Source organism: Notechis scutatus, chromosome 1, assembly GCF_049901735.1.
Source record: "Notechis scutatus isolate UNSWTSFEM ecotype Mainland chromosome 1, rNotScu1.2, whole genome shotgun sequence".
In the NCBI taxonomy this organism is placed as follows: domain Eukaryota; kingdom Metazoa; phylum Chordata; class Lepidosauria; order Squamata; family Elapidae; genus Notechis; species Notechis scutatus.
Window position 1 is genome coordinate 69,164,834 of NC_142009.1, and position 13,207 is coordinate 69,178,040.

General features: G+C 35.5%; 1 protein-coding gene across 3 annotated transcripts in view; it reads right to left on the minus strand.

Moving 5' to 3' along the window:
* The window catches only part of KIF26B (kinesin family member 26B), a 337,773-nt gene that overhangs the window by 33,233 nt on the left and 291,333 nt on the right, over window positions 1-13,207 (minus strand). For all 3 annotated transcript variants that reach the window (XM_087967103.1, XM_026669385.2, XM_087967109.1), the window contains one exon: window positions 1,102-1,264. In XM_087967103.1, coding sequence (XP_087823229.1) covers window positions 1,102-1,264 — 163 coding nt within the window. The remainder of the gene's footprint in view (window positions 1-1,101; window positions 1,265-13,207) is intronic.

Here is a 13,207-nt window from a genome sequence, read left to right on the forward strand (position 1 = left end):
CTAGAAGAGTTCTGTGGGGAGGGTGGGGTGGAAATCTAAAATAAATAACGGAAACCCTATTTGCTGGCCCGGGAAATATTTGGAAGTTGTTATTTCCACTAAAGATGCTAGAAAATATTAACTGAAACAATATCCAAAAGTTCTTCACCTGCCATGTTATCTTCTTTCTTATTGTGAAACTGTAAACCATAGCATATAAATAAAAGTATGGGTTTCCCAATTTTCACTGGAAAACAATGTAAAAGGTATTTTATATATTCGTTTATGTATCAGTCAAATAGCTGCCCATTGGAAAGTGACTCTGGGCAGCATACAACAAATGTTAATACATCTGTTTAAATATTTTTAAAATACCAAGCACAGAGCCCCCATTGAAAACAGCTTTGAAAATTCAGGCTATGATATCTTTCTGTGTTTTTCTTTTGTCACTTCAGCACCGCTCTAATTTGCTAAAACAACTTTTTAAAAGTAGCACTGAGAACTAATGTTGCACTCAATAAACATTATAGCCACAACTTCTCAGTAAATATCTTCATCTTGAAAATGTTTTATTTCTTCAGAAGATTACACAGGGTTCAGTTCAGAAATTGAGCTTAATTCACACACTAACTGATAATATTGGCTTAAAATGCCCTGACAAGCTTGTATTTGAAAAAGTAATGGAGAAAATTACAGGGAAATTAACATTGATGTCACACACAACAACCTATTGTTTTGCACAGGTTTCTTTCTGTGAACAGTCTGTTGGGTAGCAATAATTGTGGAATCTGTTCATTGATCTCCAAAAATTGATTTATAATCCACAGGCTATTAATATGAATTATGAGAAAGAAAACTGAATTTCAAGCAGCTCTCTGTACTAATAATATTCTAAGCAAAGAACAGAAGTTCTCTGCCATGTATGTGGCTGTTAAAAGCACTGCATAATTCACTAAGTACAAAACATATGACTCCCCCCTCCTTTCCACACGCACTCTTAAATGTGCTGCCATGCACTCAAAGACCATGAATATTGATTTCTGTAGAGGTGGCCTTCCATTTATTTACTATCTTGGGCTGCTTTGCTTTTTCCAATGAATGACAACCAAAGAGTACCCTTACCTTAGTTTTCTTTTTCTTCATTCTTAAAACCCTGGATGCAATCTGGATAGTAGAAAGGGTTTCAGCATAGTTTCCTGCAGCTGCTGAAATGTGAGCTATCATGGTGGTACGGCAGTTCATGTTCCCAAGGGACTCTCGGAGCAACATGGTCAGCTTGCTGTCTCTGCAAAATAAAAAGAATTAAGGCTGCATTAGTGAGCGATGTTTCACTAGCACTCAGAATCAGACCCCAGGTTTTAGCAGGATTTCACCCTTCTAATGGAATGCTAATTAGCACAGTTCCTAACAATTCTAGTGTACTACATGTACAGTTGAACAAGTTGGTAAAGGATGATGGTAAAAAGAACTTCCCTTTTTGTATATTTTCCTGCTACTGCCTTCGGTAGAGGAAACTGACTTGTGGAAAAGCAGAATTTCAAGGGAAAAATTCTACTGCACCAAAAAGCATAAAACACAAAGGAAGAAGAAGACCTCCAAAAATGGCACAGGCTTCATCTCTGCTGATTTATTTTTGATGAATGAAGATGAGATTGGTTTCTGCCGTTTATGTTTCTGCCACATTCCGTGTAAACTAAATGGGCTCAGTTTTAAAATTCTAATGTCCTGCCACCTTTTTTCTTGTACACTCTGTGATGGTAATTAGACCTGGAAATGGTACTGAATAACAATTGCTTTGGCAATGAAGAACCTGGGTAAATCAGAATGCTATTGGTTTATTCCTATGTGGAAATGTGAGCTGTCAAAAATTAAGCAAGCAAGAAAAGCAAGAAAAGAATGAATGAAATAAAGAAAGGAAGGAAGACTTTGCTGTTGTCAGCATAAAGACAATTCAGAAGTAAAATAGTCCCTATGTGTATGTGTTGGTGAAGAGAAGCATTAATTCAGTGCTACTAACATGAGCATCCACTGGGAGCTGCTTCTGTGAAAGCTCTGCTAAAATGGATAGGAATTAAGCATGAGAAATCTGCAATTCACTTAAAAACTATACCGTTATTTCTTAATGAGATTCCCCTCCTCCTGAAATGCCAAACAGCATCTCTTCAAATGGTAATGACATCTGACAGATTAGTCAGACTGCCTTGGTTGTCTGCTAAAGAATATATGTATATGTATGTATGTATGTATGTATGTATGTATGTATGTATGTATGTATGTATATCTATATCTATATATATCTATATATCTATATACCTATATACCCATATATATATATATACACACACACACACATACATACATACATACACACACACACACAAACACACACACATATATACATTCTATCTATTGTATGTGTGTATACACACACACACACACAGAGGGAGAGAGAATGTTAATATGTGTGTGCGTAAGTGTCTGAATGTGTATATATTTTTTCGAGAAATTTTTATTAGTTTATAAAATAAGATACAAAATGCAAAAGAGAATAGGAAGACAGTGAGTGGAAAGGGAGGTGATGAGAAGTGAGGAAGGGCTGGTGGGTTGGGAAAAGTGTTGACTTCCAACTCTCTCTGTTGCAGTAAAATAAAGCATTAACATCAAACCACAACTCCTTGTTTTTCCATAGTAATATAAACTAGCCATTGCTATAAACACATATCAGTCTAATCGGTAAAACCCAAAATCAAAGTTCATTTTTTTCCACCTCAAGTACAAAGTTCAGAAGTGGTCTCCATGTGGTTATCAAAATGGTCAATTTAGCCATTTCTGCCATTGTCCATGGTGGGAATCAAAATGTCCTTCCATTGTGTATACGTATAATGTATGTTTGTAGATGTAGATGGATACACACTCATTTGTAAGGTTGCAGAAGCACCGACTGGTTAGGGTTAACACACACACACACAGAGAGACACACACACACACACTTAAATACATACACCAGGAATGAAAATAATTTTGTGGGCACAGTACGATAATGAATATTAAAATATCCCATCACACTGGTGAGCCTGTCCCAGATGCACCTCTTCAAGGCACAGTGCTTCCCCTCCCCCAAATTACACCTATCTGCATTAATACATTCAGAAAAAATTAACATATCCATTACACACTTAAAATGATCTCCTTCAAGGGTTACTTTCTGCTGGAGATGTAACACATATAGTTTGGTTATCCCCTATTATTATTGGTATTTGGGATTCTTCAATAGAATTATCATGCTATCTATAAACACTGTTATGTTAAAGGTATATATCACCAGTATTTGGAATCTATAAAAGCTATGGATTGTTCAATTATGGGTGTCAACTAAATGAATTATAAAATCTACAGCTCATTCAAAGCAATGGCATGTGAATTAGGGTTGGGTGGTTTTTTGTTTTGTTTTTTAATCAAGGAAAAGACTTTCAAGGAACATACTTAACCTTTTTAGAATTGTTTTGTTTTTAATATCCAGGACTTTCCCTTCTCTTTTCCCTCTTTGAAAATATTATTACGCGTATTTGGAATCTATACTAACTTTTCAGTGTTGTTGTATATAGGTATTCTTTTCTTTTGCTAATTTCACCTAATAAATTTAAAGCATATTTATATGGAAAGTATAATTTTAAAAGCATGATTGATTTGTTTATGGAAATAAGGAGTGCAAAGGAGTGATGTGAGGTTCTGAATTTGGATGAAACACTTATTTGGTACAGATAGTCCTAGTTTAGCAACTTGTTGACTGTTTAGTGGTTGTCTGCAATTACAACAGTGATAAAAAAAAAGTAGCTTTGAGACTAGTCCTCACATTTACAACTTTCGCAGGTCTATAAAGCTGAAGAAAACTGAAGTAAAACTGAAGTAAGCACAGTCACAGTTACACTTAATGACCGCTTTGCTTAACCACTGAGATAGTGATTGCTTTTGCCAGTCCCAACTGTGGTTGCTAAATGAGGACTACCTATACTGTTAAAAGTAGACTTGGGGAGAAGAAATGGATAGGGAAGACATAGAAGGTTTCAGAAAGAAAACAGAAGGAAAAGAGGGAAAAGAACAAATCCTAAATATAAAAATACTCAAAGATAACATTCAACAGTGTGAAGTGAATGCAAGGAAATAGGTAGTGGAATTTGTATGCAAGAAAGAGAAAAGAACTATGTAAGAGAAGTGTGTGAAGTTAGGCTAATAGGAGGTTTGAAAAAGGTTGCTTGATGAAATGTTGCAAGCAAAAGCATAGAACATTTCAGTATTGATTCATAATTCTGTTATCTTGAAGTTACACTATTGCAACATGCTTTACACGGGGACTGAACAAAACACAGTGGCCTAACTTCTGATAAAAAAAAAATAGGTTCAGCTACACCTATACTGAGGCTATAGCACTGATTAAGAAGACTTCTTGGTCAAACTCAAAGTGCTGGTATAATCTTCATGGTTTGGCATCTGTGTAATCAACATACCCTGTGAGTTCCTCCAAATGGGGTTTCTCAAACTCCTCACTAAAAGTGGGATTAAAGCGGTGAAAGACCAGAGGTGCGTCTTCATAGTGGTGGAGTCTATATCATGCACTCTCCAATGAAAACTGCCCTGTTCTTGCCATGACAAGTACGGCAATATATAAATTTACAGTACATATAAAATGTAAATCTTTAAAATGATGACAAAAGTGTTACATTAAAAACATATTCCTAAAGTCTACTCTATTATTCTACTGTTATAGAACCAGACAATTCTTTATAGTTGTTTATGATACCTGGATGCAATTATATTCTTGTGGGAAGTGTTAGTTGGAGTAGTCTTGTCTCAATAAATTTAATAACTTCCTGGGAAAAATGGAACAAAAGCTTCCCAGTATTTCTCCTTTTTATAGATAACATTCTTATTTTAAAAAGTCCTTTCACCACCTTAAACCTTTATTTCAAGGATGTATTTATATGCTTTTGCACTGAATAACTTTTAAGTACCCGCAGCCTTGATTCTAAATATGTCATATGAAGTCTATTAAATGCCTGGGAAGTTGTGGAAATATATTACAGCAAGGCCACAGACACCACTCTGAATTGCCTTTTGTCCTTTAGGTATCATTTAAGTTGTTGGTTTTAATCTCTCAAGTACTTGGTTGGCCAGTTTGCACATAATGATAATCTCTCAAGTGCATTTAATGAGGTAGTAAACAATGATCAGTCGCGCCAGCTCTTCTGTCCATGACAGTGACTAAATAATCAGGAAAGACTGTGGTTTGTTTAGCATTAAGCAACCCATGTTCCCTAACTTACTCTGTCACAACTCAAATGCAGGAATGGGGTTTCTAACTTTGTTTTGCTTAGCTGTTCCAACTGGCAGAAGAAACCAGGTAGGAGCAATTAAACTGCATACTTTAAAACACTTGCTAAATAATTGTATCTATTAAGAAGTATATCTACATGGAATATACTATTTCATAAACTTGATTTTTACAGTTCCACTAGTTCATCTGTTGTTTCTAAAAAGCAGTTCCAGAAAAGTAGCAGTTTTGCTGCTACTGGTAGAGACTAAGGAAAGGAAGAACAAGATGAGGGCAAGAAAGAACTGGTTTACTAATGCAGATGCTCAGAGGCCGATAACTGACTTGAGTGCTGATGTATTTACTTAGACAGCATGACATATCCACATTAAAAAAAGGATTAGGACTGGCCAGTTACAAACATAACAATTAAGACTGTTCTTGGTTGCTGAGTTGCCTAGTAGGTAAGTTTGCTGCTTTTTAACAATACTTGTTTTTCAATGAAAAAGTGGGGTCATCTAAGTCCACCGAAGAAAGGAGAAGGGTGAGAAATCATAACACTACACTACAGCGTCTTACGCAGATGGGAAAAAGAATGCCTCACATGAAACCTTTTTCTGAAAGAAGTTTAATGAAGGCCTGTGCTACCAATTGCAGCCAAACTCCCCACTCCCTCCCTCCCTCCATCCAATCAGTGACTCTAGATGGCCAAAAATGAAACAATTACAATAACACAAAATTAAATATATAGCAGCTTAACACTAAGCTAAGGGATTTTATGTGCTCTCAAGCTAGGACCAAGTTTTAATTTCCAAGCAGGAACAATAGTTCACTTAAATACATTAAAAGTATTAATCATAAATCAAGGAAAAAGGAGGGGGGATTTGATACTGTTTGTTTATCCTTCATTGAAAACTAGCCTAAAAAGGGGGGGGGGGCAGAGAAATTATAAGCACATTCAAAACTTCCATATAATATCTAGCTTCCCTTTGTCAAGTCCATATAAATCCAATTCTGAAAATTTTATTTCAAATTTGTGCATGTTATACATTTACAGGTATATATCCAGTTAATGTAAAATGACCTTCAGTTCACAGGCCATCTGGAGAGGGGGGGGAGGGAGGGAAGGAGGGAGAGAAGACAAGATATTAATACAACAAGCCATATTGTTAGTTTTAATGGATAAATTGATAGTCACTTTCTCAGCATGCTTGGACAGGGGGTTGGACTAGATGACTTACAAGGTCCCTTCCAACTCTGATTATCTGTTTATCAGATCTGTTTAAACTAAGTATTTATTACAAAGTTTGGAAGTTTTGCAGATCTGTTCAGTACGCTGTGCTTATTTAATCCATTTGCAGCTTCCTATGGGTATAATTAGGCGTCCTACTACAGTACATGATAGTCTGTGATGCAAACAAAAGTCTGTTAAGTTCATAATAAAGCAACTGTACTCATTTTGCTGCTGACCTGACTTAACTCTGAACTGAGAGATGCAAAAAGTTTGTCACACTGACTTAGATATTGTCTGTTCATCAAGAAATATTGTAATATCATATTCTGTATAACAGTAAGCACCATTCCAAGCATTACATGTGTGGAAATTATTAACTTCAGTGCAGAAATCAATATCTAGCCTTTTATTTGCTCACACTTCCCTCAAAGTAAAACATCAAATGTCAGAGCAAAAGGGCAACAACAGATTACATTTAAGTCTCCAGGGAATATGGAGCCATCATCAGAAAAGCAGTGTACTCTCTCTAGACTACACAATGATGGATGTGCTTCGTTCCTAGACCCTCTTTGCATTACACGGAAATCCATCCTGGGTGTTGGAATGTAACAAATTAATCAAATTGCCTTCATAAAGAACAAATGGTTTTATTTTTAGCTATACTACCTCTACCCAAGCTAATTCATTCTTCCCTAGCTTTATCTTGGCGATTCCTTCTACTTTACTAGAGGCTACAGTCATTTGATACCCTCTTATCCTATCTAAATCTGGCTTCCAAAGGGAAATGTTGCTAATTACACAATTTATGAACACTTTGTATTTTATATTCAGACCCATTTTTCTACCAATTCTGTGCTTTTCTATAAGATATACTAATGATAGAGTGTTTGTTTTAATAAATGAATAAATGGCACCAGTCTGCTTGTGGCAAATCTAAACAACTGTGGAATAGAACTATATCACAATGATGCCCTGCATATTTTATATGTGGACATACAACTGCCTTTATTATTATTTTTACATCAATGAGCAAAACCACTAGCCAACATATAACTGCTTTTCTGACTTTTCAGGTTGTAATTAATTAATTTAGTTCATTGGATTTTTTAATTTCACAATTTACAATCTAAATATAACAGCAATATTCCTTCAGAATAAAGCAAGTTGCATTTTATTATATTAAGGAAAATAAAAACATTTAGTTAATTCTTATAAAGGACATGATTTGCTGAAAATATAGTCTAAAATGGTACTTTAAAGATACATGTAAGTAACATAGTACAAACATTTGGAAGAGGTTGGTTTAATATCTCATCACAATTTTCTTTTCTTACGATCATCTTATATAATAACGCTATTCCTAAAAATGCCTTCGGAAGTCTCTGACTTGGATGTTTACTTTGTCAGTGACTGACTAGTAACTTTGTGGATGAACTCAGCAATCAATACAGTTGCTCCAGACATCTTTTATTATCAATTAATTGTTCACTGACTCAGATCTTCCAGCCTGATAGAATATTTGGGTTGTATGCTGTCAGATACATCTGCTTGTGGCAAATCTAAACAACTGTGGAATAGAACTATATCACAATGATGCCCTGCATATTTTATATGTGGATATGCATGTATATGAACACACAATACTCCCAAAATGCTTAATGGCAGAACAATTTTTGATGGTGGACAGCTGAGTAAGCTTCTTATGGGTAAAGAGATGAGGAATTGTTGGCTTCCTTTATAGATAATACTGGCAATTCTTAAAATAAGCCCATTTTAATCTGCTCAAGTGTCTAGTGTGGATTTTCAAATCTAGATCAGTATGGCACATTCTGCTTGGTTAATGGAATCGGCAGCACTGAAACGAAGTTACTATGTTTAGGAGTATCTTCAAACCAGCTCTAGTCCACACCAATCAAGATTGGTTAAGATCAAATTTTGGTCTGACATTTCTAGCTGGTTCATATTTGGGGTAGATTTAATTTCTCCTTTTATTTGTAATAAATGTTTATTCAAAGAAAGGGTTTAATCTGTAAACCCTGAAAGATATTACAATCACCATATTAAGTTTATTTCTATCATAGACACAGCTATATTTTCATTGGAGTTGGGAGCCAATTCAGATTGAATTAGAACTACAGTCTTTGGTTAGTTGGTTGAAAGGAACTGAACAGGCACAATCTTCTTAGTAAATTAAGAGACAGTGCCTAATCAATATCCCCAGCCCTGTGATCACCTGATCCTTCTTCCCATATAATAACGGTCTTGATTATTCAACCAATTGCTCCCTGTAACTTGAACTGACTGTTCTTACTGCACATCATTTTTGTGTTTCCAAGAGAGTTGGACAATTGTCACTCTTCTGATTTCAGGACCCTAGACAAATTTAATTATAGGAAAGAAATCTCTCAGAATAGAATAGAATAGAATAGAATAGAATAGAATAGAATAGAATAGAATAGAATAGATAGAATAGAATTCTTTATTGGCCAAGTGTGATTGGACACACAAGTAATTTGTCTTGGTGCAAATGTTCTCAGTGTATATAAAAGAAAAGATACATTCATCAAGAGTCAAGAATCATAAGGTGCAACACTTAATAATAGTCACAGGGTACAATAAGCAATCAAATCACACTAGGAAACAGTCAATATAAATCATAAGGATACAAACGACAAAGTTACAGTCAAGTGAGAGGGGATGGTGATAAGAAGATTAATAGTAATAGTAGTGCAGACTTTGTAAATAGTTGAACAGTGTTGAGGGAATTATTTGTTTAGCAGAGTGATGGCGTTCGGGGGAAAATGGTCCTTGTGTCTAATTGTTCTGGTGTCTAATAACTCTATAGCAACGTTTTGAACTCTGATTAGTCAGGTTTATGGGGAAAAATAAAACAAATATGGTGGGGAAAGATTAAAGTATCAGCACAACAACTTCAATGAATACTGTACTTTCAAATGAGAAATCTAAATATAGGCAAATCAGAGTTTTATTTTTCCTCACCCTCTTTCCATGCAAAGGGGAGGAAGCTTATCTTTTTCATAAATGAGGAATAGATTGGACCTACTGTCTATCTTTCCTAAAGTTTATCTGCTTGATATAATACAGTGATTTAAAATGAAATAAGTACCCTATACTACTTTCTCCTTCTTTATTCTCACTAAGTTTGGAGCTGCTTTATTGGAAATAGAAAAAAACAGCAAGAAAAATATATAGTGAATAGTCCTAGTAATCTGAACTGCCTGTCTACTGATTCATTTCAATTATCCTGATGTTATTTAAATATTCCAGTTTTTCGATCCAATTCTTATTGAAGTAATAAATTTGTGTGTAGACTAGAAGCATTTCAGGCTGCTGATGGACAAGACTTATATTTATTATTGCATTTTCTTATTGCTTTTCTTCTGTTTTATTGCCCAGAGTTTTCATGCATTCTCTCATTTCTAAAATGGCTGACATACATCGCTTCCTTCCTGACATTGTTTAAGGTTTAGAAATGTGTGCACAAACACAAGAGGATTCCTTTTCTTTTTACACCAGGATTTTTTTTTTGCTCCTTGAGGTTTGACTGTAATGTTATAGTCCAAACAAGAATGAGCATGTATTGTATTTCATACCCAACAGTTCCCTATTTGAAGACTTCTCTAAATTAAATCCAGTCCAACATAACCTTCCAAAGAAACCAGGCCTTTGAAATTGGCACTCAACAGCACCTAACACAGAGCAAACAGCTATCTCTAATGTCTGCCATCTATTAAGAGGTTTTCTTGTGATGATTATATATTCTATTCTAATTTTGTCCACTCAGGAATAGCAATCATTATAGTACATCTATGTTTCTAACATTTAGTATTCACAAATTTTATGCAAACTTGTTTCCTCTTCTGGACCAGTCTCATGCCCATGCATATACAGCCATCTTAATCAAGCACAAATTTATCACCTTGCTGAAAAATCTTCTTTTCAGTTCTTTTCCTTCATTTAGATGTACTTCTTTGACTGTAACATCAGTATATGAAATCTCAAATATTCAGAACTATCAAGGCATTTAATAGCAATAACACTTAGACTTATATACCGCTTCACAGTGCTTTATAGCCCTCTCTAAACGGTATACAGAGCGCATACTCTATTGCCCCCAACAATCTGGGCCCTCATTTTACTGACCCCAGAAGGATAGAAGGCTGAGCAGGTAAGATTCAAACTGCCGAACTGCAGAATTAGCCCCCATTACTGCATTATAACAATTGCACCATTGTGGCTCTTAAAAAACAAACTTTGCAAGGGGGGGGTATAAAAGAAATCCAATGTAAAGAATAAGGCTTTCCCCCTGCTCACAGAATATTATTTAGTCTATCTTTTGTATTTTATTCCAATTGCAAAAATTTTCATTGTTTTTTCCACTTCCTTCCCATATTTTCCATTACTGTACATATTCTACCCTCCAAAAAAGAAAGGGATGAAAACTAACATTAAAATACATGCATAACAAAATGCATTTCATTATCTCCTGGTGAGCAACAATCCAATGGCTTTTCTAAAAACTATGTAGGTATGTGACTATTCCATGACAATGTAATATTTGCCCTCGAGGCTGGCATAATAGAGTAAACAACCAGCATAGGGTAATTCAGGATAATTATGTCATGTAGTGAATAAATATAAACATTGTGTCTGAATGTGTATCTCTCTGTGTAAATACAGAACATCTATATACTAGTGAAATTTATACAAAATAAAATATTCATAGAATTGGAAAAACTACAAAGTTCTATCCATGGCAAAGAAATTGAAACCTTGCTAGAAGTAATTAAGTCTGTCGAGGTAAACATGTTTGTGTGTTTGTATGTGTGTGTGACACACACACACACACACACATACACACCTAGAGAGACAGGGAGACAGATTGTGATTGTTTTGTTAATTGTTGATTACCTGCATTCCCAAACCTGGCACCATCTCCTCAGAAAGAATAAGCCCTCTAAGTAAAAAAGAAGTGAGCATCTAGAACAGCACAAACACAACGTAATACAGTTGCCTCCACTAAAGCTTGACACTATAGACACTATTCTCCAAATTCAGTTGAATCAGAACAGTTTCTACCAATCCATCAACAGACAGACTTCAGTGAAGCAGTCAACACTTGACAAAGAAGAAACAGCGCAGTTCTGGGCATGGCTATGGGACAACCCGAAGAAACACAACAAGAAGGCAGCTTGGATAAAGGAGGAAGGTAAGAATAAAAAAAAGGAAGCTGAAATAACTTGTAATAACAGCAGAAATGGTGGAGAAAAGGATGAGCAAGAATTGATCAGCACTGGGTGAAGATGAATTCCATGGCTTTAGATTACAACATCTAGCTAGTTTCTACCCACTCACTGACAAATAGTTTAGCAACATACTGCAAGGAGTCCCAAAGATGCTTTTTCAAGAGGCAACTGGACAACCATGACTTGGATGACTGAGAATCTCTTTAGACATACTGCAAGGAGGTGAAACTGAAGGTTGGTTAACATCTGGCAAAACCTACCTGATAATGAAAGACCCAACAAAAGAGGCAGAATCAGGCAGCTAAGGGTGAATTGCCTGCTTATCTTTCTTCCAGAGAGAATTTTGGCAGTCTGGATGACATTTCCAGCTGCCTTTTGAGCTGAAATGCTCCTGCAATCTGTACAGAGCAAGAAAAATGCAGGTGCTAGCTTGCCTTGCCTCACTGGATGTTCCTAAGTGAAATTTCAAGGATCTTCAGACCAGTTGAATTAGCAAACTTGTCGCCACTCCAGTGTTGCCATGGTCAACTGCAGTCATGTGATTTATGATTTATGATGCTGCCCGCCAGCTTCCCATAAGCAAGTCAACGGGGAAGTTGCTCCCTCTCCCACTGCTTTTTTGGCCACTCATGGCCATTCTGTTCTCTACTTAGGTAAGGAAATATCTCTGAAAGGATCACCCAGTGGGTCATGCGTTGTCTAGTAAAATAATAAAATTCAATGCAACATATTGGCAGTACAATGGTTTCTGTACATGCTCCACAGATCTTGTAAGGAGATTCAGTTTTGTTTACATTTGTTATGTTATGTGTCATTTATGTCATTTGAGTGTCAAATGCCTCTCTGCCTAATCCTTGACACAACGTTCTAAGTATTTCACAATAAGCAAAGATAGATTAAATTCCAGATCCCCCTAAAGTAACATCACCTGATGGTGCATTATGGTATTTTTAACCACTTAAAGCCAAAATTAATAAGTCACAGCATATGATGGGAATTATAATCCACTGTAAAACTTAAGCAGATATTTACATTAACTTTGGGTTTTTCATTTTGTTTTTACATGCTTAGTTTTGAACATTAATTGTGTTCTGTATGTAGGACAAATGCTTAACAAGACATTTTAATTAAAAGATAAACATAATGAAGCGAGAAGAATGAGTAACAACAAGATGAAAGAACAAGAAATAAGACAATGAAGGAACAAGAAATAAGACCTTTTGGCTAAAATTATTTGAATGGGGTTTGCAATCCATTATTTCATAATTATTTGCAGGAATTAAGCACTATTATAGAGGGAAGATTAATTGGGAATGCCATAAAAAGCCCTATTAAGTTATTAAGACAAGAAAGATTTTATAAATGTCACATCAATTGGATACTCAGTGCTTTACAGGCATATCTATACATTTTGAATTC